At 36.0% G+C, this 27,261-nt stretch overlaps 1 protein-coding gene across 7 annotated transcripts in view; it reads left to right on the forward strand.

Annotated features, from left to right (window-relative positions):
- LOC149579962 (uncharacterized) overlaps positions 1-27,261 on the forward strand; it is a 188,524-nt gene that overhangs the window by 43,639 nt on the left and 117,624 nt on the right. For 2 of the 7 annotated variants that reach the window (XR_016352935.1, XR_016352936.1), the window contains exons 3-12: positions 4,111-7,569; positions 7,687-8,230; positions 11,584-11,692; positions 11,833-11,945; positions 12,044-12,231; positions 12,333-12,819; positions 12,935-13,415; positions 13,819-13,881; positions 14,067-14,181; positions 14,360-14,408. Coding sequence is in view for 2 of the 7 variants with exons in the window: in XM_089788001.1 (XP_089644127.1) it covers positions 4,111-7,569; positions 7,687-8,230; positions 11,584-11,692; positions 11,833-11,945; positions 12,044-12,231; positions 12,333-12,819; positions 12,935-13,415; positions 13,819-13,881; positions 14,067-14,140 (5,518 nt within the window). In the remaining 5 variants the exon portion in view is untranslated. Of the gene's footprint in view, positions 1-4,110; positions 7,570-7,686; positions 8,231-11,583; positions 11,693-11,832; positions 11,946-12,043; positions 12,232-12,332; positions 12,820-12,934; positions 13,416-13,818; positions 13,882-14,066; positions 14,182-14,312; positions 14,754-17,650; positions 17,828-27,261 lie in introns of those variants that run through there. The other 5 variants (XR_016352932.1, XR_016352933.1, XR_016352934.1 and 2 more) reach the window with 4 other exon arrangements.

Raw genomic sequence — 27,261 nt, forward strand, 5'->3', positions numbered from 1 at the left:
GTACGGCAATGAGAAAGAGGATGTGGAGCTGGAAATAAAGACACATCCTTGTGTATCTTTACTGATAAAATGATTCATAAATTCAAAGTTTTTTAATGAAGACTTCCTTTCAGAATTGATAATCATTTCTAGGGATGTATGTGTTCTTGAAACTTGATCTTGGATATTATTTAATTTGATGTTAATTAGTCCCAATGTCTCATTATGCTGTGTATCTTAGTGTTTTGAAGCTTTTGAAAACAGAGTAATTGATTAACAAATGAGACAAATAAATAGAGTTCTACAAATGCTAAAAATAATGTGAACTAAAAAGCAGATTGTCAAAATACGGAAGTCTAAAAATACTAAATTATGAAAACTAAAAATAGTCCTAAATGGCTATTAGCCAAGGTTGTAGAATAATAAGCTAAATATAGCAAGAACCTAGGATACTAAAAATATTCTAATGCCCTCTCTTAATGGTTATTCTATCAACTACCCTACGGATGACTGTATATGTTGTGTGTTCGTAATTTCTTCAAAATAATCTGCTGCTGCCGAGGCCCTTCTGAGATCTGCAGAATATCAATGACCCAGATTAGCCAAAATAAAACAGAGAAGGATGCCACATTCTTCAAAATGGTTTGCAAGTAGAGACAAGGGCTTGCCACTGACTCTGCCATGGAGATGAGTCTGCCACTAGCCTCCTAGAATTTGCAAGACCTCTGACCAAAAATCATTTAGAAAATGTCTGATGTTGGATAACAAAACTATCCTTGTATGCAGAGACACATACTGAGAACAACTGACACAATTTTAAGGAAAATTCAGCAAACCTCCAAACTGTTGCATATGAGCAAGATTCTCCAAAACGGAATGCAAGATAACATGATTTGAAGTTTAGAAAGCATCTTTTTGAAAAAAAGGTAAATACCCTAAACCAAAAATCCTTGACATAATATCCCACATGAATTTCGTGAATTACAATCTCAAAATCAATTAAAACCAAATATGACTTTTGAGGTGAAAAATTAATCAAAATTAAAGGGATAGCTGGTACAAAATCCAGGAAAAGGATTAGGGAATAGAAAAACCTCGTTTTTGAGGGAAATATTGGTAAAAAGTTAAAACACAGCAGGATTTTTTGAAGGGAAAAATGTTTAAAATCCCAACATAAATTTTGGAAGAGAAAAAATAATGAAAGTCCATTAGAAATTTTTTAAGTGAAAAAATTATGAAAACCCATCATAAATTTTGCGACAGACAATTATGAAAACCCATTAGAGAAACCATCATGTGGCTAAAAATGAGATTTTGCAACTCACAAACAACACATGCAAGCAACATGCAATGCACAAAGAGCACATGCAAGCAATATGCAAGTACATGCGACCCTAAAAAATGAGAGACTTTTGTTTAAACCAGGAAATCATGTGATCACAACCATTGACCAAGTTCATGATTTTCAGCCGAAATCTTCGAAGATGAACCATTTAATTTTATATTGAAATGCCTCCAATAATTTTTTGTTTAAAAAAAACAAAATAACAAATTTCTGAAAAAAAAGTTCAGATCGAAAGAGGCTCGAATTTATCTCATCGCCAAAAGTCATGAAATCCTATCGATACCATTAACTTTTTGAAAAAATGGAATAATTGTATTAGCAAATGCTAAAAATGATGAGAACTAAAAAGCGAGTTATCTAAATAAAGACAATGTCTGAAAATAGACCAAATTAAGAGAACAAAAAAAAGCCTAAATGGCCATTAACTAAGGTTCTAAAATAATGAACTAAATATAGCAAGAACTTAGGATTTTAAAAATATTCTAATATATTTGACATGTTGAAGGTACACAAGGTAATGCTTCAATGGTTAGGAATTTTTTGAGTGTGACAATAGATATAGACGTGTCTATGAATGCTAATAATGACAAAGATAGTCTTTACCTAGGAATCTAGGACACATTTGTATGAATGCTAATATTGACAAAGTTAGTATTTACTTAGGATATTTTTCCATTATGAATGTAGACATCATGCTTTGATTAGTGTATTTGTCTTCTATGCAGTTCTCTTTTGGTTTTTGGTGTGCTTCTTGTTTTGAAGCTATAAAGTCTTGCACAATAAAATAAATGAAAACAACCTGATGACATTAGTAATGAATCTAGATTAGGAAGGGAACACTGTAATAAAAAATGTGCATAAGCTAGTCATCAAAGCAGTTTGAATTCAAAGCTGCACCAAATTTAGTTGCTTGATTTTGTGTACTGCATATTTATTAACATTTATTGCTTTTTTGAAAAGGGGCCATTTATAAATTATTACATTATAAATGTTGGTAGCCAGTTAAATCACGAATGCAATGCTTAGTCACAGGGTTTGCTGAATTTCCGGCTTTAGTTTCGAAACTCGGCAAACCCATTAAAAACGATTTTTTTTTGCTGAAGTTCGGCTTAAAATTCGTATGACAGCAGTTTGGTCATCGTTTTTCAGAAATATTTGGGGTTTCAGCTTCTGGTGGTTGCAGCCTGTCGTCTTTGCTCTGAAATTATTTGCCGTGGCTGTAGCCAAGTCTATACGGTGTTTGGTGGCAAAAGAACAATAAGAATTTTAATTTCTTTATCAATAGTAAAACATTTTAGTATATATTTTATTTATGTTTTTTTATTAGTAAAATGTTTATATATTATTATTTAATTATTTATTTATTATTACATTTCTTTTTTGAATATATATATATATTTGAAATAATAAGGTGAATTTTATGTCAATTTTTTTGGTTTTTTTGGACCTTGACAAGCTTCATGGTTGTTTAATTCAAACTCAATCTCGAACCTTGTGACTTAGATGCAATATAGAGACTTTACAACATTTGATACTTGATGATTTTTCCACAATCTACATAGTATATTTATTCTTCAGCATGAGCAAAGCGGTGCTAATCGAAGGGGATTTAAACGCTTATCTGTCTTTTCTGGTGCATGGTTGATTGATTCTGATGCATAATATTCAATAGAATATCAAATAAGGAAGACAGAAACCACTTGTAGGAAATGTAATTTTTTTTATTGAAAATGAAGCAGCATGGAACTGTTTGCATCTCTCGAGCCTTGGACATGATTGAATTCATATATATATTATATTGGTTATAACTTATGAATGAAGTTGTTAACAAAACAGTTCTAAGCCATGACACAGACATTTCTTTAGATTATCTTTTTCTGGGTTCAAATCTCATGCTTATGCTTATTAAGTGTTATCAATCACTAAATTCAGAAATAATAGCCTATATAAAGGGATAAATTCATGAATGACCATCTTGTCTATATGGTGTGGATAGCAGAAGATGCTTTGGATAATGTGTAGATTAGTCAGAAAGTTTCCTAGTCCTTGGAAGTACCTAATGTTGGCGATTTGTGAACTGCTTAATGTACAGTATCACTAGCTTGAGTAATAGTAACTCGTACGAAGGGATAGTTACATGAAGCATTACCTTGAGTCAAAGAGTTCGACTTGAAAATTATGCAGTTGAATCCTGATAACTTATCACGATTTCACTTGCTGTGGTAGACTATCCCCTACTTATCAATCATTATCTTTATTAGAAAGTGAATCATAGAGAATGCTATTATCAATTATGTCTAAAATAGTCAGAAGAAATGAGGTCCTTAGAGATGGTGAATGTTTGTTCTTCTGGAACTGCTTAATGTACATAGTTTGATCCTTTGGTATGCTAAATCTTCTCGAGTCTGTTGTTGGCAAAGTCTAAACACAGCCGACGGGATTAGTTAGTATCCGAAAGGTTGCATGATGGTTGAGTCACCCCTTCGGGATATATATGTATATCATCTTTGAACTATGAAGGATCATCATTGTACTCGTGATTGTATACTCTGCTTATATGAATAAAGTACTATCTTGTTCTGTGTCATATTCTAGTCTTGTAATATCTGTAAAGCTTGTTTGTGATGGGGAGCAATGGATATTATCTGATGTGTAGACCAGTAGTATAAGCTAAGAAACAGTTGCTGTTTGATTTATCTGTTACTGCCGTGGTGTTAATAATATTTCATGTGTAGTTTGTTTAATATAAAGTTCTGAGGGCAGATATAATTTTCATTTGTTTTCAGTGGGTTTTGCAGTGCTGATGCAATCCAGCCATTTACCCAGGAGACGAAAAAACAGCTATCCTCAAAGTGTCAGGGAAAAGGTTCAGACTTTGGACGTGCAGTGGAACAAATAGTTAATGTCTATGAGAAACAAAAGGTTGGGAAGCAAGAAGTGCGAAATAGTGACCAAGAAGTTAAGATCAATGGCCGAAAAGGTTCTATCAGAAAATCAAAAGGGAAGAAAAATGATCAGAGTCAAGCATCAACACATGATGTTCCTGTTGTAATTCCTAACGTTGAAGATGATTGCATTATCCAGACAAATCAAGCAATTCTTATGGATGATAAAGGTCTTAAAAATGAGAATGAAGGTTTGGAAAATGTGGGAGGGCTTTCTGAAGAAGGAACTGTAAGAACAGCTAGTAGTGACCAGAGGGAGGAAAAATGGCCATTAAAATGTTATTTGAAGAAACAGGTAAAAGTTGTGTGTGAGGATTTCGATCATCAGGAAGAGATGGCAGCAATAAAAAGTCCTCATTCTGAGCCTCTAGGATCAATGCCAAAGCTAGAAAACCCTAAGGATGGTAACAACAGTGCAGGGTTGACAGAAGTCAAGCAATATGTTGGGAGAAAAAGGAGGTGTGACAAAAGATCATCTCTGGAGGTTGAAGACAAGGGTGCTGTAATTTCAGCAGCTCCTGATTTAAAGGTATGCAAAAGTGAAGCTGATGTCAATGAGAAGGTTTATAGAAAAGGTGGCACACAGAAACAAGGGGAATCCTTGCCAGAAAATGATGTGTCCAAAGATTCAAACTCATTAGATGACAGCCGAACAGAAGATTTAGAAGTCCTCAGCAGCCAGAAAGTAGAAGTATCAAATATTGTTGAGGATTGTTTGTTGTTGCAAAATGAAAAAAGTGTTGCTTGCCCGTTTGAGGATGACAAAAATAGGGTGATCTTAGATGAAAGCTTGCAGTGCAACCCTGTTCTAAGGAAGAAAAGGAAGCACCTTAAGAAGAGTGACTTGGGAACATCCGGTCTGACCTGGAAATTTTTAGATATGGAAGACAAAATTGTTTCGACAGATATTCAGATTCATAGTAGTTTAGCAAAACCTTCTGATAATGAGGTTGATGGTAACAGAAGTAGGCATAGGGTTGATGCAGATGAACATCTGCCATTGGTAAAAAGGTTAAGAGCTCGTATGGGTAAGGAATCTAGTAAATCAGAAGAAAATATTATAGAAGATGCGATGGCAAAATCAGAGGAAAGTATGAAGGAAGAGGGGCCAATAAGGCCTGTGGAGAGCACTGCAAATCAAAACGCTCAACAGGATGCAACTACAACAGATGATTTTCAATGCAAATCTAGTCTTCCAGTGCCTTTAAATCCTGCCTATATTGAGAAAACGTCTGCATACTCTCAGGCTTCTACAATCTCACTACAAAAAGATATTTGTTTACCACATAAAGCTGATAAGTATCGTTTGAGGGGAGCTTTAGGAGATGATGAAACTGCATTGCCACCTTCTAAAAGACTTCATCGTGCTTTGAAGGCAATGTCTGCATGTGCTGCTGAAGCTGGTATTAGTTCTGATGAGATAGATATGGGAAATGGGGAAATATGTGATGAGGGAAAATCCAGTTGCATCAGTGCAGAGAATGACAAGGGTGATGTTTTAGAGATGGAAAATAATGTCAAAGGAGTTGAGGCATCCATATCAAAAGATCAAATGCAGGAGACTAATAGTTCTGATATGTGTGTTGAATCTTTCAATTTGGTTTCTGGGGTATCTTCAGAACTTGCTTTTTATGCGGCAGACAATGCAGGGAATTCAATGGAGACAGATCCAAGATCTATTGTGCATAGTAATGAAAAGAAAATGGACAACCAAAATGAGAGAGTAATCTGCACTGGTAGTGCTGAAGAGTCAGATAGTCCACCGAAAACTGAACCAAAGCAACATGGAAAGTCATTTCTACTTCCCCTAAAAAAACACGATTCTTTGAAATTTTTCTTAGAGTGTTCTAGTCAGACAGAAAAGGCTTGTCATGTTATGGACACAGATATAATGTCTCATAATCATGACAGTCAAAATAAAAATACTGGTCAGGAAAACATCAAGCCATGTGCTAAAGATACTGAAGGATTGGCTTCTTCTTCTCAAAATCAACAACAATTAAATGAAAATGGTAAGTGCATATTTGTTCCCCTCAAGAAAAATGAAGCTTCAAGTATTGCATTAGAATGCTTTGATGAGGAAGAAAAGGTGGGAGATATTAGAGATACAGAAGTGAGTCTTTCTTTGTGTGATGAACAAGAGAAAATGGATATGTCTTCAAAGCAGGAAGAAGAGATGGTGGTGAATATTAGAGATCTAAATAGGAATTCACCAACAGTTGATGACCCAAAAAAAAATAATGATTGTTCAGATTGTTCTAAAGAGAAGTGTGGGAAATTTACAGATGCAGACGTTAATCCAAATATAAATATAGAGCAAAGGAAAGTAAATGAATGGAGTAATCAAAATTTACTTTTGAAGTTTGGCAAACAGTCGGTTGATAGCTCAAAGAGAATTGTTGAGTCACAGCAACATGGAATGCCTCGACTAGTGCTCAGTGGGCAACATGAGGGCTTGAAGTTCAGTTCAGAATGCCACAGATCCAGAGATGAGAATTCAGCCATTTCTGCAGATGTAAATCTTAAGTCTCCCGTGCTTGACAATACAAAGAGGACTGTTGAATCAACAGGTCATGCTGACAAGAGCCAGGTATCTGTTATTATGTCTCAGAAAAGTGACGAATTCAAGCAAGATACGAAGTTTGTGTCAATGCTTCCTAGCAAGCATATAGGCCTTAAGGTTCCTGAAGACCATCGTTACCCAGAAAAATCAAATCTGGATAGTGCAATCAATGCAGATTTGAAGTCCTATGTGCATGGGAGTTATAAGAGAACAGGTAATCATGAGGATGTGATATCTGCCAAGGGAGTGGGAGAAGCAGTTATTTCCTCTCACAAAACTGATGATTCAAAGAAGCATGACAATCCAATGCAAGCTTCTCTTAAGAACACAATTTTAGGGCAAGGTTTTAGCAGTCATTCATCTCCTGCTAAAGTCATTAAGGCTCTAGAACATGTAAAGGCTGAAGGTGATCAATTGGAACACAAGTCTATGCCAATCAAAGCTAAAAGATCTAATGTAACCCTACAAAAGAAAGATCCTATAGTTGTGTCCAAGAAGGATGAGGGGCATTTTGTAGAAAAAATGAACCAAGAGCATCATCCAAAGCTTTCTGCAGTCAACATGCTAGAGAAGGTGTCTGTTTCCCATATGAAATCTGGAAGTGATGCTTCAACTCCAAGATCAAAAGGGACGTCAAAATATAATGCAAATATGAATGACACTCCTATGGTTACTAGGTTGGATAGTGCTACATGTTCAAAGATACATTCAGATGAAGGCAACAGAATTAGGGAAGCGTAAGTATTAGTCCGATCAACTATTTATTTATTTTTTTGTATATTTTACGTCAACAGAAAGTATTTGTTCATAGTTCCACTCATATTAATCTTGTTTTCTTATGCTCTCATTGTTAGTTATGAAGCAGCAAAAGAAGTAAAGCTCAAAATATCATCACAACATTCAGGGTTTGCTGCATCTTCTACATCGATGAAGTTACTGATTGCAGCTGCTCAAGCTAAACAACAGGCACGCTCTGCTGCTATGCATTCTATAACATCCATGGAATTTAACAAGTATGCACCTCCATTAGTTCTTAGCCCTTCTCCAGTTGAGAGGGGAAGTTCACATCATCGCAGTTCACCTTCACAGCCAATTTTCTCTGGGAACTCGGTAGATGATGATACACATGATGTGTTGTTTCATGCTGAATCTAGAAGTCCTGAAACAAATACGCATCAATGGCCTCCAATGCATTTAGCAGACCGTGAAATGAGTGAAGAACGCAAATCCAGTTCAGGAAGAAAATCTGTTAGTGGGATGCTTAATATTGATGCAGAAGCTGCCATTGCAAGGGATTCTTTTGAAGGGATGCTTGAAACACTTTCAAGGGGAAAGGACAGTATTGGAAGAGCGACAAGACTTGCCATTGAGTGTGCAAAATATGGCCTTGCAGGCGAGGTAAACATGATTTTTTTTTTTCAGTGGTCAATAGCACTTGATTTCTGATGTAAAGGCAATATAAATCCAAGACCAAATTCATCCTGCAATTATTTTCTATTGGTGTCGATTGTTATTCAATGTGCGGGTTGCTTACTTTTATGTAGTTTCATTCTTCATCACTTTCATGTTCTTAGTTTGTCGGTTAAATAATAAGTATCATAATCCTGTTCATTCTCATTATGATATTCACAAATCACAATACTACTTACCAACTCAAATGAAGCTTTATCATGGGAACAGTGAAACAACTTCATGGAGTAGAAGTGAGGGAAGAAGAGATCAATGATCGGTCTAATACTGAGGGATTGATAGGAGTTACTACTGAATGCCCATATTATGATTTGAGTTACTTGAATAGTGTGTGCAAGAATACATGTGATTCAGACTGCAGGGATTAACTCTAGGAAATTAGTGCTGATTGGTACAGTTTGTCAAATGTATGTTCGTATTTAGTTGATTTCAGTTGGAAGTTTACATACCACATTTATATGGCATACCAAAAATGGCAATCATCTGATTTTCTTTTTTATTTTAAGGTATGTTTGAAAAATATGGCCAGCTGAATCTGACAGCCAATAGACAAGACCCTTCTTGAGTTTTAGTTGCAAAAATTTGAGTTATAATTCAGTTTTTTATTTTAGTATGCAATATGATGGTTTCTTATACAAATGCATAAAGCTATGCTGCTACAGTCAAAGTGCATTCTGTTTCTTAAAGAACCCTTTCAATTGTGCTTGAGCAAAGTTTAAGAAAGCCATTAAGAAATACTGTCACAGTCCAAATGCAATATGCTTGGCAAAGAACACTACTAATCATCCATGGAAAAGCCTTATTGATGTGCAGTGTCATGTTGTTGGAGACATGGTTGAGGACAACATGGTATTGTTGGGGAAGGCTGATACTTTGGGAATCATTGTTGAATTACTCTCAAAATCTAATTTGTGCTCAAAAGTTTTCTTAGTTCAGGCAATCAACGGCCATAACTTTCTTATTGACCGATTGTATTTATCTTGTCCCCCTATAAGCAATGTATTCAAAAGTGGGAATTTTGTTGCATATGTAGTGTATTGCTGCATGTTTATTGCACCATTTTGTACACGTTTTATTGCTATACCATTGGTGCGCCTACAATATTGACACATGGATTAGTGTTATGTGCAAGAGTGAAATATCTTCTCATAGTATTGTCAATGGTTGAGTTATCATAGTTAGTGAATGCTACTTTTGAGCTCTCTTTTCCTTGAAAAGTCTTCAACTGTAAATGTAGTTGTTATATTGTAAATAGTAGAATATCATTATATTGTTTAATGGTATTTAAGACCTCTTTAGCATTACTTCTCCTGCATATCGAAAGGACAGATTTGTGATCATACAAATGAACACAGATATAAAAGACACCTGCACTGTGAGATAAAATATCTCCCTATTCACTTGCCCTAACATTTGGAAAAGAACAGCAATTTGTTTGGCAACAGACTTGCTCAGTAATCACAAAAACTTGGCCAGCAAAAAATGCGACTCACCACAGGTGCGTCAGGATTCAAAATGCTTCACATGGCTTCTGCGGCATTTCCCTTTGTCTGCGACTGGAAATAAGCTTGCAATTGCTGGTCACTGTAAATGCTGAATGCCCTCCTGGACATCCACATGATTTGTACTATAACTGGTAAAAATGTAACTTGTTAAAATCATGACTGCTAGAAAAGCATTAGTATGTATTTGTAATTTGTGATCATACAGCACTATTGTGTGTATGGGAACTTGTGGTTTTTGGGCAGATGATACTGCAATAGATCAATTCTCAACTTATGTTTATGAAGCTGTCCACAGGCCATGTTATTGTTATTCTGATGCATTTCCCACCAGAAAGGGAAAAGAGAAGGTAGAGTTTTATAGGGAATTTCCACTGTTAAGACATCTCCTTTCTTAACTGTAATAGTCCTCTTGGATCTATGCAAATAGAAAGTTATTGCTTCAACTAGCAGTCCAAAAAGCTTCATTGGACATCTGGCTAATAGTTTGACTAATGAATCATTTCGAGCTTAATGTGACAATGATTTTGGCTGGTAACGACCGTGGACTTGGCATACACTACTGATTATCAACATGTTGACAAAAAGTTTATACGTTGGAAGGCTACAAAAAATGGCGAGATTTTTTTTTTACAATATCACAATTTTGTAAAGTTTTAACTTTTAAGAATGAAGAGCTTACGAAATCACTTTTCAATTCTTTTGATGTGATAATGTTATTATAAACAGACTGCAGTATTTCATGTTGCTTTAAAGTCACTTTCTGATGTCAAACTGCAGCACTTTGGGCTAATATTATGCTTTTATGGTTAAATTTGCAATACTTGGCAATGCATTGTAAAGAGAGTTTCTGATGCATAAGAAGTTAATAAAATTTGTAGCAAATAAGTAACATGTTAATGTCTCAAGATATCTGGATTGTTTTGGCTAACAAAGAAAGACTGTCACTCTTGTAGGCAATAAAAATGGTGTGGTTTGAGGAACTTTTATTTTGGATTTTGCTGGTCAGGTCCAAATAATCTGTTGTATTCGGACAAACTTTTCAATAGCTCTTCAAGGGTACCAGTAATATGCTGGAGATCTATAAAATCGAATTTTTGGAATGGCCCTATCATACTTTTAGAATGCTCAGCAGACACAATTTTGACTTATTGTCACCGACTGGGCAAAACCTTGTCAAAAAGTGGGCAAATTAAGAAGTGCTCAGAGACATTAAAAAAGTACGAAAAATTAACATATCTGATTTTTTTTTCAAAATCCTTTTATAATAAGAGCTCTAAGGAAAATGATCCGTGTATGAGAGTACAAAGGGTGTGGAGGATTTAAAAAGGAAAGAAACTCATGCTTCATCTTTTCCAGAAGTAAGTTCGAATGACATGAGGGCAAACATTCTTTTTTGATCTGGTGATAATTGGTTATTTTTGTTTTCTTTTTGAAGCTTCTGACTTTTTATTGCTCTGCTTTGGTTTAGATAGAGTGTTGTTAAAGAGAAAAATAGAAAAGAATAATATCACATTTTCCAGCAATATCATCTTTTTAGAGTTGTTTTTTAATTTTTAATTTTTTTAATGAGTAATATGACATACCCTTGAATTTGGAAACTTAAACATCGAGTGTTAACATATAAAAAAGGAATGAACAGAATCATCATCATACTTTTACGCCAACAATCAATTTTCATGTTCAATCTTTCTGTTCCATGTAATGCTTAAACATTCTTTTTGTCATTTGACTTACTAACAATAAGTTTACTTGCTCATGATTTTAATTTTGTTGCAGGTTGTGGACATTATTGTTCACAAGTTGGAACATGAGCCAAGTTTATATAAACGAGTAGACCTGTTCTTTCTGGTTGATTCTATCACGCAATGTTCGCGTGGGCACAGAGGTACTTTCATAGATATACTGACTAGAGTTTTGTGTTGATACCATTCTTATTTTCATTTAAATTCAATTTGATTCTTTCTCTGTGAAATAGAAAACTCTGTTCAATCTCTCTAAGATCATTTGAATTCTTTTTGTTTGAAGGTGTTGCTGGAGATATGTATAGATCTGCTGTCCAATCTGCACTCCCACGAATGTTAAGTGTTGCTGCCCCCCCAGGAAATGTAGCACGTGAAAATCGACGTCAATGTTTAAAGGTTAGTTGCATCAGCATACAGGGATCAGCCACCAATTAGATTTGCAGTTTGAACTTTGTATTAAATTATTATTCATCACTATAATCTGTACTCATCAGGTATTGAGGATTTGGCTTGAGCGCAAAATTCTTCCTGAGCCTGTTATAAGGAGGCACATTAGTGAAATTGAGTCTCTAGTTGATGATAGGACAGCTATTGCTTTACCTAGACGTATGCCTCGAGCAGAGCGGGCCCTTGATGATCCAGCTAGAGAAATGGAAGGCTTGCTTGATAATGAGTATGGCAGGTGAGGAGATTATTCGTTTTTTCAGATTGTTTTCAAATCAAAACTTTTAATTTTCAGTAATAGTTCTGAATTTCTAACTGCTCCTTTCTCTTTTCTAACAGTAATGTGAGTTTTCAACTTCCTGGGTTCCTTATGTCCCAAATGTACGAAGATGAAGAAGATTCATTTGCAAGTGATGGGCTGAAAATTGAAGATAGTTCTTCTTTAGGGAATTCTGAAACAATACTGGAACCAACCAACAACTCACCTTGTATCCTAGAAAGGCATCGGCACATTCTTGAGGATGTTGAAGGGGAGCTTGAAATGGAAGATGTATCACCATCCTCTGAATATGATGGAATTTCTTTTAAGAATGGTACAATTGGAGCAGACTCAAGAGCAGTGAGCTCTGGCAGTTCTGCAATGCTGAATGGGGTCAGCCAGGATCCACCATTATCACTGGTTCCTCCACTACCAGAGGATATGCCCCCATCTCCTCCACCTTTGCCTGATTCACCACCTCCTCCTTCACCACCTCCACCTCCACCTCCTCTCTCTCCACCCTTTGTCTCACAGCCTGTATTGTCTATGCCATATTTATCTTATAATGTGAGTCCCTTTATTGGTTGTGACATTTTATAATTTATTGCAGATACTTAAGCTCATCATTCAGAAATGCTTTTATTGGTAAAATTTAAATAACATGAGACTTGTATGCTAGCAGGAAGTCCAAGGTCAAAGTTTACCAGAAACAGTACATCAACGTCAACAAGGGATCAACCATGCAGGAGATTTAGATTCAATTTCATACAAAATTCCAGCATATCTTATGCCCTGCACAAGTGCAGCTCCTTGTAATTCTTCAGCTACATATGGAATTTTACAGAGTAATGCAGCTGGGATTACTAATTCTGCACCTATTTCCCAACAAATACATGGCAGTAATATGTCTTTTCCTCAGCATTCATACCGTCCACTTCCACCTGCTTTTGTGCCTTCCAGCCAATTCTCATTTGTAGGGGCAGAAGGTCAGCACCATTTGCAACAAACTTGGCAATTTTCATCCTTATCATCTGCTCCGGATGTTAAACAGTCACTACAAGACGAAAATGGAAGGTGTATATATAGTAACATAGGTAGCATGCAACCAGAGGAACAACATTCTTCACAAGCAAGAAATGAGAACATGTTGACCTTATGCACAGGTTTGGCAAGGACACCATATTTTTTAGTATCTCTATTGGTTTTTGGCAATTTCACTCAGAATGATTGCAACATGCTTCCAATAGAAATGCACATGATTTCATAGGGCATATATTTTTTGTGGAAAAAACCAAGTTTAAAAAGAAGCTAATATTCAGATTTTTCATGTAACTAGATGTGTTTTTATATATATAAGAATTCTGTGTGACATGACCGAGACTCATTACAACAGATTTCCATTTGGAATGACATGTGATCATTAGAAAATCTGTACATTTCTAAGCATATATTCTTTCTGACAAGAACTGAAGTCTGAAATAGTTAATATTTGGAATTATTATTTGTGTATTTAATTATTGAATACGAGAGTTAAATCAGCGATGCTTTTGTCTTCAACGGGAACAGATAAACCTTTGCAAATGGCAGGACAGATACCAGTGCCAGGAGCTTCTAGGAGTTCACTAGCAGGTCTCTATTCTTGGAAAGGCAATGAGTCAAAGTTGTATCTGGGTTGTAGATGTCTTTGTTTTTCTAGTTCATGTTTCATGCAAATTAAATGGTTTAAATATATTCATACAACTTTCTTGCAATTCATTTTGTGTGATTGTGTAGTAGAATTGCACAGCTAACTTGGCATTATAAAATCATGACAGTAACTAGTTTGGTAACATCGACCTTACCATGCAAGTCTGCAATCCCGACACAAAATTGTTGGAGGTCCAACTGAGATCCATTTCGTAATTAGAGGAGAGATCAGAATCAAAGAAGGTATCTTGTCATATTCCTGTGGTTTGCTTCAAGAATTTTTTTTTCCATCTTGTTTTATAGTCTTACATTATGATACATGTTCCATCAGTGAGCTCAGAAATATATTGATGTTTTCCTCTCTTAATATATAGGTTGGAGCATGTGAACCATGCTTATGATATTTTTTTTCTTGAAAAAGGCTCAAAGGAACGTGAAATGCTGTGGAGCAAGCTGAAGAATGACTGCAAGTAAGTTATTAAGGAGCTGGACACAGTTGGTGGAGAGAAAGAGATTGTTGTTAACTGTACATATTGTACTTTTTGCTGTATCTGCATTTGCAGATTCTCAAAACACATGATTTGTCTGTGAGACATTATGACTTACTGGAAGAATCTACATGATTGGATCATTGGTTACAGCAGGCTTTTGTTGTGTCCTGATAATTGTAATTTTTTCTATTGAATTGCCATAAACAGGGCATAATGTCCAGAGGCTTTGAGAATGGGTGCTGTATACAATTATTTTGTTCTTCAAAATTTGCTGTAATCCTAACGGGATGAATGAATGTACTTTGTAACATTACCCAAGTTCTATATTTGCCTTAAAATTACATTTACAGTCTTAGAATGTCCTTTGAATTTCTAATGTATGAGGTACGTGGATGCCATGATCCATCTGTCCTTCCAAACTAAGTTTCCATGTTGGAGAGCAGTATTTCCTTGGCTTCAGTTCCCTTCATATGATTCTCAAAATTTTGAATTACGAATTTCATATGATTATATCCTTTTTTGTTCATTGAATTTAAATTTTCACTGAATATTTTGGCAATATTTTTGTGACAATATTTTTGGTGAAGTGCATATGGTGTAATTCACTTGAGATGCATTTTAACATTTTGTAAACACACACTTGTATGCAGTTCTTGTCTTACAGAGGCATATCTATCCCCACTTCTGTTGGTTAAATTTATGGTATCATGTTGAAGCTTATTTTAATTGAACATTATTCTTGGAGGGGAACTAGAGGCATATCTAACCCCACTTCTGTTAGTCAAATTTATGGTATCATGTTAAAGGTTATTTTAATTGAACATTATTCTTGGAGGGGAACTGGATTCTGTGAAGGTTTTGAACAATCATTATTCTAATGGAATGGTTCTTAGTTGTTTTCCTCTTTGTAAGCCACAACCTTCTTTCTACATCATTTTCTTTAATAGTGCATACAAAATTGTTTACTAGTACCGTCATTGGTTTGTTGTTAATCTCTTTTGTTTAGTTGGCTTGTTTAACAGCAGAGTATGTTGATAATGAGGTTTTAAAACTTTTTTGGGACTAGGCTTCTTATGGTCCTCAAGTTCCTCTACCTGTCATCTTACTATTATCTGTCAGTGTGCAGGTTATGCTTCTGACATGCAGTATGTAAATTATAGACACATATATATTGATCTGTGAGGAGCAAACTACACTGTTTTCAAACAGATGACAAGTGGATGGAGGAGCAGTTTTGGGAATGGGGGAGAAAGGACTCTGGATCAAAATTTGGCGATGGTGGCTGTTGACACAAACATAAATGGAAACTCACAAAATATTTATGAAAGCTTAATTACATCCAACACTCCCCTCCTGCAGTGCTTCCTCCACTCTCTACTAACCATAAACTGTCCGTGACATAGAAATTAGAAAATATTCGATCACTAACCAAATAAACATCTCTTCTTTCAGTTAAGGATTACTATTTGTACATGCCATCATCTTGTCTCTCTGTTCAGAGCTTTTACACATTTCAAAGTTGTTGTCATGACAGAGAAACTTTGTTCATTGTGGGAACTCCCTCCCATCCTGAGGAATATCAAGGGAAGCCCAGAGCTGGTCATTTCTTGGCCATCACAGGGATTTGAGGGAGTACCCCAAACATCCTTTGCAGGTGCTGGAGTGTTGTATGATCCTATTTGCAAGTCCAGGGGATTTCCCTGTTCTGAAACAACTCTGCTTTGGGGGCAATGGGTCCCTGTAAAATGTTGAAAAAACATATTGTAAAAAATGTTGGGAAGATGATCGCTCCGTAATGGAATAACAAGAACTACACCGTTATGATACCAACAAAAACAGAAAAAATTAAAATAAGGAAAGGTTGATAAAATCAAGGTTACTGATTATTGTGATTTGTGGAGTCCTACACAATTTGGAGATGAAGTTGGATTTTCTTCTTATGTTCAGACATTTGACTTGCAAAACTTATGGTCATCTATCAGGCCTTCCAAAAATAGTGGAAAGATTTTGAATGGTACTGAGAATTCTGGAGCATTTTATTTTTATAGGTTGAGCATCTCCTCTCAAATCATTTTGTTTTGCATTATCAGGTCTTGAATTTTTCCTCTAAAATAAATATTGGTTGCATTTATACTTAGGACGGGCTTTTTGGTTATTATAGATTGCTGTTAATCACTCTTTTACTTTTTTTCTATTTTTAAATGCAACCCAATTGTATTTCAGTTTTGAATGACATGAAATGTTACAATTCTCTCATATACCGTGGTAGCAAGTCTCTAGGAATCTCAGCAGTGTTGTAATTTTTTTTATGTTACTAATGCGACAAGCAGTTTTGAATGATATTTGCTTATTTATGTATCTGTGTTAGGTATGTTGTTGTTTGGGATCCTTCCGTGTCCTCCATGTTTAGTTGTTTAGAATATGTCACTCAGACAATTTTTTGTTTTTTTTTCATTTTGTTGTGTTCAATGGTGGGTTTATAATGTAAGATGACCCATATTGTTTATTTTACAATTTTAAATTTGTTGCAATTTTCCTTCTGAGGTAAGATAGTATTATTCCTAAGAGGGACACTTCCTAGTCCGATGTTATGCATTATGTTTTGATAAGAGAACATATCAACCAGTCTGTGTGCCAGTACCAACCATATTTTAAATCAACTGTCCTTCTGATTAAAAATTTCATTAATATATTGTCGGAGTTTTTATGTAGGTTTTGTTTGTTGTTTTTTCAGTTGTGTTGTCCAAGATGTCAAAGCCCATAGTCACAGACACAACATGAATGCTAAAATGATCAACAGCCATAATCATTGTGGACAACCATTGGGGTGTCACTGACACTGCTAGGCTTGAGCTTTTACGTCTCAATTCCTGGGTCTGTTTTAAAAGGGGTCAGCTGATCTCCCTAAACCTGTGCTGTTTACGAGGATAAATTCAAATAAGCAATCCTCACATTTTTCATGCCATTTGTTTGAGATGCCCAATTTTGTATTGACAATGATCCAAGTTCTTGCCCTATATATGTACAACAGTATCAAGTTTAAGGATGAGTTCTCAAATTTCTCCTGTAAAAACTCAGAACATTTTAGCTAAAACCCAAAGGGTTGTTTAACTGCATGATCAGGGAACAAAATGTTTGGATTCAAGACTTTCTTTGCAAGCTTGACCTCATAGATTGTGATGTGTTTAATAATGCCTCTATAACTCCCACTTTGATTGTAGGGACCTGTGTATCTTTGTCACCAGAACTAAGAGGCTTTCGCCCACATATTGATTGAAGCCATGATCAAGGACATGGAGTACTGGAGAAATTCATTCTTGGTATGCAGCTTTGGAAGTCCATAGGTGAAGAACTTTGAGGCAAAAAATAGAATAGGGAGCCAAGGTAATGACCGAAAGGTTAGTATTTTAATTAGGTAATATTCCTTTAATCCAAATTGTTCTTCATAAAAGATTCATGATATCAAGGTTGTGCATGCAGTAGTCATTTGTGATGATTTATTGCAACTTCAAAACCTACTATTTTCATTCATTCTTCCTAGAATACTATGCAAGGCACCAGGCAAGACAATGCACAGACCCAGCACTAAAGTGATTTCATCTTCTGAGCTGTATGAAGTCTCAACAAAGTTCCATTATATCATAATCACACTACAGAGGGAACCTCTGTTACCACAGAAGATTCTACCTGCCCCGGTTTTCCCTGGGCTTTCATTGGTTTCCTAGTCCATTTCGGAGAGCAGTCTACCTTGTAGAGGCTAACACCACTCTAAAATTGTTGGCTGTATTGAACACCTATAGTTGGGGTGGCCATGTGTCTTCTTTCAGTCTGTCCATAGCCCCCTATGCCACGTGGCCTCCAAATTTGAAATGTAGCATTCTTTCAAGCTATTATGATCCATGGCGTTTCAGGGACAGGGACAGGGGGACTGCAGGGGGTGTTGTGTTTCCTGGATGATTTTTAGTGGGTCATTTTTTATGGGAAGAGAGAGAGAGAGATGTCAATAACTGATAACAGCAATACTAGTATGTAAATAAATCGCGAGAGCAGTGGTATTTTAGCATAATAAATTTCAATAGAGCATTATAAAGACAGTCTCAAACATAAAAGTCCATGGTCTATTAATGTCCAAAACTTTCAAACACATCTCTAGAAGTTGTAAACATCAACATAAAACAGTCTATGAAACTAAGCCTCATTTTGGCTATCAATATCCAAAGATTTGGAACCATTTGAGTCACTATCCCCCTCTGGCAGAAGTGGATCATCTAATGGTAGCCGCTATGATTAGTGCCAAATAGTTAACATTTTCAAAGCAAACAAAGTACAATCATACAAAGAAATGAAATAGTACATCTTTTAAATTTCCAAACTCAAGCTTGAAACATTTCAAGCATGGTATCGAGACTCAAGACTTGTTAATCTAAGTTGTCATTGATGTCAAGAAATTTTACAGTGTAGTTCTGTGTGTTTTGTAGTTTGTAGACAAAGGCAAGGGTTACTTTGCCCACGTACAGAATGTATTTGGACTTGGATATGTACAGAACATATTTGGACTGGGTATTTACAAAATACATATGTTGAACTTAATTTATTTGTATGCAGTGATGATGATGTTTGAACTTGATGCAGGGATGACTATCTTGTTACTTGTATTCAATCTGAGACAGCGGTCTTTGATTATTCCCAGCGATGATGTCACAAGTTTGCGGGCAGAGTCATGGTTGATTTTTTAATTTCAAAGAATACTGAAATTTGATTACAACCTTTCAAACTGTGTATCGGTTGTGGGAAGATATGTTTTGGTTGAGAGATAATAACAAGCTGCACCCTTATTACTCTAAGAGATAAAAAGCTTGGCACCTACTTAATGTGTAACTGATGCTTACAGTTATTGACAGGTGTATGACAGTGGAAACTTCCCAACCAATTCTAACTTCTTAGTCACTGAAATACTTCTTCCTTATGTTAATGATAAAGGGATGTCTATATCAATTGAAAAAGGTGTGTGATTGAATGTGGAGAATTATAAATATTTTTCTGAGATGTTTGATGACATGAATAGGTGTGTGAGAGTTTGCTATGAAGATTGAATGTTGAATATTATGAATACTATATACAGTCAAGGCAACACAAGTTCTGAGGTAGACCTATGCTGTTACTGGTAATAATTCTTATTAAGATTCAGATCAGGTATAACAGTGCAGTGATCTTTCTTTTGAGTCTGCTCTAAAGCTGTGTAAACAAGTTTTCAGAGCTGGGTAATAGAAGTTTATAATAGTGAAGTATTCAATTTACACTTGCAGATTTCTATTGATTAAACATATTCAATTTGAAGAGATTTTATTGCAGATCATTATCGTTAAGAGGATTAAAACTTTACAAGATATCTGAAGTCTGTTTATTTTCAGATTGTAGTTGCTTATTTACATATTCCAAATGTTGTAAAGTGAAAAACTTAAGAGATTGAAACTAGTTGGTGTTGAGGTTGTTAACTGGGGCTTTCAAAGAGTTGGTGCTCAAATAAGGAATTTGGTGATTCCTTGGGGTTGGTTTCCTAAAACTTTGTAAAAATGAGGCTGGATTAAGACACAAGATCTTAGCAGTGTTTCTGTGGTTTTCCCCATAATGGGTTCCCACATATCTTTTGTGCATTGGCTACATTGTGTGGTTGTGTTTGATTTCAGTTTCAATTCCTTTTAGTTTTCAGATTGATGTTTGATAAACTTTATCAAAAGATCAAATTGATTAAGGACCAAAAGATTATATCTTCTGCTGATTCACCCCCCTTAGAAGAATTGTGTTTTACAAGACTTGGCATGACTCAGAAAATTAAATAGATGCAACTTTTAATGTGGTATTTCATTAACTATATTTGATTCTCATACATTTGAAATTAAAATAGCTGGTCTGATTCTCATACATTTGAAATTTAATATATTGTTTTGATTCTCATATGGAGGTATAGAAGCAAACAAAACTATATGAAATTTCAACCCATGCCTAGTAATACTTTAGCAATATGTGCAGTCATCACCCAAATGGCTGGGTATGTTTCTTGGTATTTTGGAGGGTTGAGCAGATATTGTGGACAGCAAGGGGGTGTCCTCTAAGCATCGCCCTGTCCTGAAATGGCTAGGGGATAGAAATGCCGGGTTTTGGGGCGGGGGATGCATGCCCATGTAATGAAGCTATTTTTATGATGTGAAGGTTTATCTCTTTTATCAATGTCAGAATCTTCCTCCATTGGAGAAAAAAATAATTTGTATTGAGTATATTACCAGATATCACTTCAACTCACTGAAATTCTGTTCTTGTGGAAAATGAATGTATTCTTTTTTATTTCTCATTACAATGGGGCTGCTGAGTTTTAGTTGCGGCACACTTATACTGGTAGCATCTATACGAATTGAAAAGCTTCTGGATGAAAACAATGCTAAGCTTTTTCCGTAAAATATGCTTAAATAAATATAGTCCAGAAGCTTTCAAATTCACTATTATGGATCATGGAAGTATATTTGATCTTTAAGCATGGACTAGCCTTAGTAAATTAATCAGCTGCTGTTAGTCTACTGATTAGATGCTGTCTTTTCTGCTGGTTGTTCATCTTATTTTGTTCTTCTTCAAGAGTATTATAATGTCCCCTTTTTCTGGGATATTAGAAACTGATAGGCCAATCCAATATATGACCTTTGAGGACTTAATACAGAATTATTAAGTCAATTTTAATCAAAGGAGACTGAATAAGAGATGAGTTGGCAAAGAGGGACAGGGACAAGAATACAGAAGGTGAAGAGTCACAAGTTGGGTCTTTAAAAAGGTGGAGGAGAAGCTCATTTCTTTATGCTTGGATTATTGTTTTGTTTTGGAGAACTCGAGTTTCTCTTGTAGAAACATTGGGAGAGTTTACGTCTTCCATTTCAGACCTGTGGACGCAAACCTTCAGGCCATTGTTGGTGGATTGGATGTAGCCCCGGTCCATCATTGCAATGGGTTCCAGACAGAGTTCACGTTGGGTTTTACAGGTTCTAACATGTTTCCAATTTGACTATTACTGTTATGTTTATGATTGGGTGTTGATAACTAGTTATTGTATTGCTGATTTATCGATTTATTTGCTGGTTTATATTATTGGTTTGGTTTGCATGAGTTATCTATTGGTGTTTAAATCTGTTTGTGAGAAAAATTAGAAGAATATTCATTAGGGATATTACAGTGGTATCAGAGCTGGTTTTCCTACCAGCATGTGAAGTTAGAATAGAGACAAATTTTTATAAGGATTTATTAGAAACATTTTAAGTTGAGAGGAAATATTTGGAGTTTACGAGATTGAATTCTAGACATACATTTGTTGGGGTCCGTCTACTCGGAATACTGGAGAACCATTACAAATGGAGATTTGGTAAATGGTTTTTGGATTGAATTTTACCAAGCCTTAATGATTGTGGAAAATAATAGATTTATATTGTGGTGATATACCAAATCAAGACCACAATCAAGAAATAATTCTTTGAAAACAAGTTTTTTTATTGTTGGGGATTTGTGTGCTGTCATCAAGCTTGAAGGGATAGAATTTTAGTGAAGTTGATTATTGCCAGATGTCTAGGATCCATCAATAATATGTAGGTAGAGAGTATCAAAAACCAATAATAGCATGAACCATCTCCAAATTATCATATTCAGCCGACTTAGCAAAATGGGCTAACAGTGACGGTTATGACAGAAAGAAACTAGAAATAGCCATCGTAGAATCTTGGAGTGACTTGAATGAGTTTTCGAAACATTAGAAACCAAGACTGAACTTCCTTTAGATTGTGGATGAGCAACTACATGTCTTTTTCTTTGCGCGAGCAGTTCTAGGCGGGTGTTTCAATTTTCTGTCAACCACAATCATTCCTTGAGTAGACATGCTTGCCATTACCTTGCAATGGTGTATGGTGTCGCGATAGAATTTTTTGGCGGGGTTTCCATTGTGCTCATTATTTAAGTGTTTAGCCTTCATCGCAATGCATATACCAGAAGAAGATTACCTTGGATTTATCATGAAATTCAATTGACGGTTTGAAAGGTCCATAGAATTGTAACCAGCCACGTTCTCACCGTTGCACCAAAAGATCAACTTGCTAATGCTTGATACAACCACTAGACTTATAGAACACAGGAGGTGGTTAAACCATGTCATGAATCCCATAGGGGAAGGTTGGCGGTTAGTCCAACAATTCCCCCCTCAGCGTTACCCAAGGAGATTCGAACCTGTGATCAAGCTCTAATACCACTTGTTATAGGCTAGAGTTGCCGTTGCACCAAAAGATCGACCTGTTAATGCTCGATACAACCACTAGACTTATAGAACACAGGAGGTGGTTAAACCATGTTAGGCTAGAGTTGCCGTTGCACCAAAAGATCGACCTGTTAATGCTCGATACAACCACTAGACTTATAGAACACAGGAGGTTGTTAAACCATGTTATGAATCTTGAAGGGGAAGGCAGGTGGTTAGTCCAACAATGCTTCATTTTGGCTAAGAGGTTACATATTCCTTTTGAGAAGATTGGTGAAAGGATCTCTTAGTGTTTGTCAAGTTGCATTTCTTTCAAAACATATATCTCTATCGTGAGCCTATGAAATGAGCCCTATTGATGTCGTGATTGTTCTAGGTAACGCTAAGAATAAGCTTAAGAGATTTCGCAGCAAGGGAGCTTTTGATGTGTGTGTCCACCTAGAGTCACGCTAAGGAATTTTGACCCGTGCAAACAATTGTTATTGCCTGAAGATGATAGAGGAATCGAGAGTGGTAATGAGGAGGTCGTCAGTAAAGCGGAGTGACAAGTCTTGCAGTTACGAATGCAGAAATTGTAGACGTTTTGCAACATTGAATTTGACAAAGATGCTTTATAAAAAAATTGTAACCAAAGCTGTACAAGTGTCATAACGAGAAGTTTTGGGTGCAGTGTTGTGAGAGTTCCATTTCTATTATGGATTTTGCTCTTCTAAGACATTATTTCCATGAATGTTAGTCCTTTGTCATGAGAAAGAAAAATACAGTTTGCCATGAATGATACTGGACTGCTTGTTGTTGAGAATAAGTTCTGGAACGTTCAAACATGTTCTCATTTGTGGAGCTTTGAAGATGTGATTTGGAGAAACAAGGTGTTTGGACAATACAATTTATTTCACATTGGCATGATTGCTATGGGTGAAGCTTACTATCGTGTGTAGATATATGTGGAGTTTTCAGAAAATGTGTAGTCTCTTGGTTAAAGTGCAAGAGAAGAAAGCAAATTACAATTTATGTGGACTATAGAGGCATAGAGGATATTGGCGGACTATAGATGAGGGCAAAAATATGTGTGAGCCCCTCCTATTAGCTAAAGTTGTCGAAGCAATACTATACACAATATAATGCACAAAAAAAAAGAAGAATGGGTGTATTGCAGGCTATATTTAGGTGAGGGAAATAAAATTGTAATGTAGCATCATTTGTTGGACTTCTCAGCGGGAGCATTATAGATTGGTTCATGATCTGCTCCAAAATTGTCATTACTAACACAATAGTCCATTAGAGATACAATTGGGAAATTGGACAACACCTTACAAATTTATTTAATAAGACTTGTTCGTTCCATTAGATGGAATATCAAGCATGGAAAATCAAACGTTCTACAAGAGATGCAGAGACGTTGATGGAATGGTTGAAGCTTGTGTTATTGTTCGTCACCATAACAAATATGAAGAGAGGAAGTGAACTTTGACGACACCTTATTATTTGTAATTTTCCACCGCAAGGCTCATTAGTCGAAGATTCTAGAAGAGGCTTAGTTGATAGCTCTAAGCAAGTCAATGGTTGTGGGGCATTCATGAGCAGCCATTCAATCAGTACAGAGAAGAAGTGAAGTCTATGTTCAGGCCATAAAGGCATTGAGTAACTGTTCTATAGGTGCAATTGGGTGACGTGGTTTGGAGCATTTACAACATTCCTTTTCTATCTTGCAAGGTATTTGACTATGCTTACAATCTTCTAAAATTTTGAGCACTTCAGATTTGGTGATAATAAAACTAGCTAAAAAGCATGGAAGATCTGAAAAGTAGTGTTTTTTTGAAGGAATTTAACAATACATTCAATGGCCCTCAACTAAGAAACTTGCAGAAAGAAAAACAATTGGGTTGGTTGTACGTACTTGGGTTCCAACTAGAACACACAGAATCCTCAAATGATGTTCTCACCAAATTGGAAGAGATAGAAACATATTTGATCAATGTAGAGCAGGCAAATTGTAGGCTCGTGAATTGGGCTTTACAATCTTCAATGGTTACCTTGGTCCAACCCAAGTTTATGGAACATCCACATAAAGATGTGAGGCTTGTAGTTCCCTATCTCAATGAGATTATGCAAATAACATCTCCTACAACAGCCTACAATGATGTGGTGTTGGAGAAAGTTTTGCAACTGATAGTGAAGAACTTGGAGGAATTACATGATGACAAAGACCTTGCTTTTGACAAGAGGGTTCGAATTTTGGATATTATGATAGAGATGAGACTATTTTATATTATGATTGACTTTGAATGCAATGATTTAATTCTTCAGATGATAGAATGCTTCTTGTTCAAAATTAGGAGCTACTATTCAGGAAGTATAAAGACATGCATGCACACTATTATATCTTCAATTCTTGATGTAGATGTTGAAATTTGCAAGAGGTTGCAGTCAACCTTGTTAGCTTTTTGGAGGAGGGAATATGGATATTGCAAAGGCTTGTTTAAGTTGATGATCTCATTTGCAACCTTCGAGCTCGTGGACGAAGTAATTAAGCATACAATTGACATATTTCAAGATCGCATGATGGATAGTGAGTTGATCTCCATGGGTTTACAAGTTAAAGGAACCTCTATGAAGCAAGAACAAAATTTGCTTGACATGTGAGGACACTAGTACACCCAACCATGTTTGTGGGAATTGTAATAATGAAGAGGAGGCTAAACAAATTCAGACCAGCACTAGGAAAAATGTAGATAAGATGATTTCAGCTGTCGATAAGGAATATACAAGTTTCTACACTGGTGATTTGGAGGTTAGCCTTGACAAACATGTTGATGAGGTCGGTTGTACTTGAAGTATTAGCATGTTGGAGTCTTTTTATGATGAGCCTTTGCGTGAAAATGATAACATAGCAACACTTTTGCCTTTGCATGCAATCAAAGAAACAAGGAAATTGAGGCCTATGATTATATTTTTGAGAGGTGTGATGAACCATGCGTTCTTATACGCATGATATTAGGTTCGAGGAACAGTCCAAGATGATACTACAAGACAATGAGTTGTATCAACATGACAATAATGAGATGCATGCTTTAAAAAATCAGGTAAAGGTTAGTGAAGACATGGTTGTGTCATCTTTGGTATGTTATGAGAGCACTCACAGGATGGTTGAGGATGTCCATGGGAAGTCTCAAAAGGGAGTGGAAGGAGATTTGCTTGTTGTTGGTTTCGAGGTAGTCAAAACAACTCTTGAATCTATGAAATTAGATTATTTATGTTTGCTTTCCAACAGGGATTATATTCTTAAGGTTGCTGGAATATATGTTGATCAGTTGAGTAAAGGAAAGACTGAGATTATGGAGCTCAATAGGGAGCTTAAGTATGGTCATGAGGCATTGGATGATGCACAACTTGCTCTTCATGAAGTAGAAAATCAGGTTAGGGTCACAAATTAGACTAGGGAGCATGAGAGGAAAAAGAGAGTTTTTACAAGAAGTAATTAATGAACTTGATAGCATTTAGCTGACTTATGACTTGGATAGTTTTCCCAAAAGCCCAAGTACCAAAATTTCAGATCTCATTCAGCGTGTAGACAACCCCTTGTTTCAAGTAGATGCTGATTGGACTTCCGATAATCCCCATTTTGAGATAAATGAGGAAGTTCTTAGAATTTTGGATCTAGACACAGTTCCTAGCGGTGAATCTTGTTCACAGGATTGGTGCGGTGAATTGACTATGGTCGCTCATCCTTTGATCAGCCCATATATGGTTCTAGATTCCAACCTATATATGAGTTGGATGGATTTCATACAGCAGCCACTGAATAGATCTTGGTGGAGGATTGATGAGAGTTATGTTTTGATCATAGGGGATTGTTTTTCAGCTTCATTCTTACTCATAGCACCTATGTACTTAAGGGTTCTCCAGATTGATAACGACAGTATGGTATTTTATGTGCCCACAGTGTTGATTTCAGCTATTGAGCAGCTTGTTTCTTACATCAATAGTTTAGGTTGTGTCATCACCATCTACTGTGATATACAGAGCTCCTTGATACATTTCTATTTCATCATATCTAATAGTCATGACAATAGGGCTTGGGATCCTAGCATTAGCACATTTGATGTATTGTTATTATGGGAAGTCAGTGAATGGCTTTGCAGTCCGCAGTCCTTCGTTCATATCACAGTAGCGCAACAGATTGTCAGAGCATTGTTCATGAGGTTGATATGGGACCTAGGTATTGTGATCGCATGCTTGCAGTTGTTTGAGGGCAAACAATCTTGAGGGGGGAGGACTGTAATGTCCCCTTTTTCAGGGACATTAGAAATTGATAGGCCAATCCAATTTATGACCTTTGAGGACTTAATACAGAATTATTAAGTCAATTTTAATTAAAGGGGAATAAATAAGAGATGAGTTGGAATGAGAGACAGGGACAAGAATACAAAAGGTGAAGAGTCACAGGTTGGGTCTTTAAAAAGGCGGAGGAGAAGCTCATTTCTTTATGCTTGGATTATTGCTTTGTTTTGGAGAACTTGAGTTTCTCTTGGAGAAACATTGGGAGAGTTT

Source organism: Cupressus sempervirens, chromosome 1 (genome assembly GCF_028749045.1).
Source record: "Cupressus sempervirens isolate cs-2001-9-10 chromosome 1, ASM2874904v1, whole genome shotgun sequence".
In the NCBI taxonomy this organism is placed as follows: domain Eukaryota; kingdom Viridiplantae; phylum Streptophyta; class Pinopsida; order Cupressales; family Cupressaceae; genus Cupressus; species Cupressus sempervirens.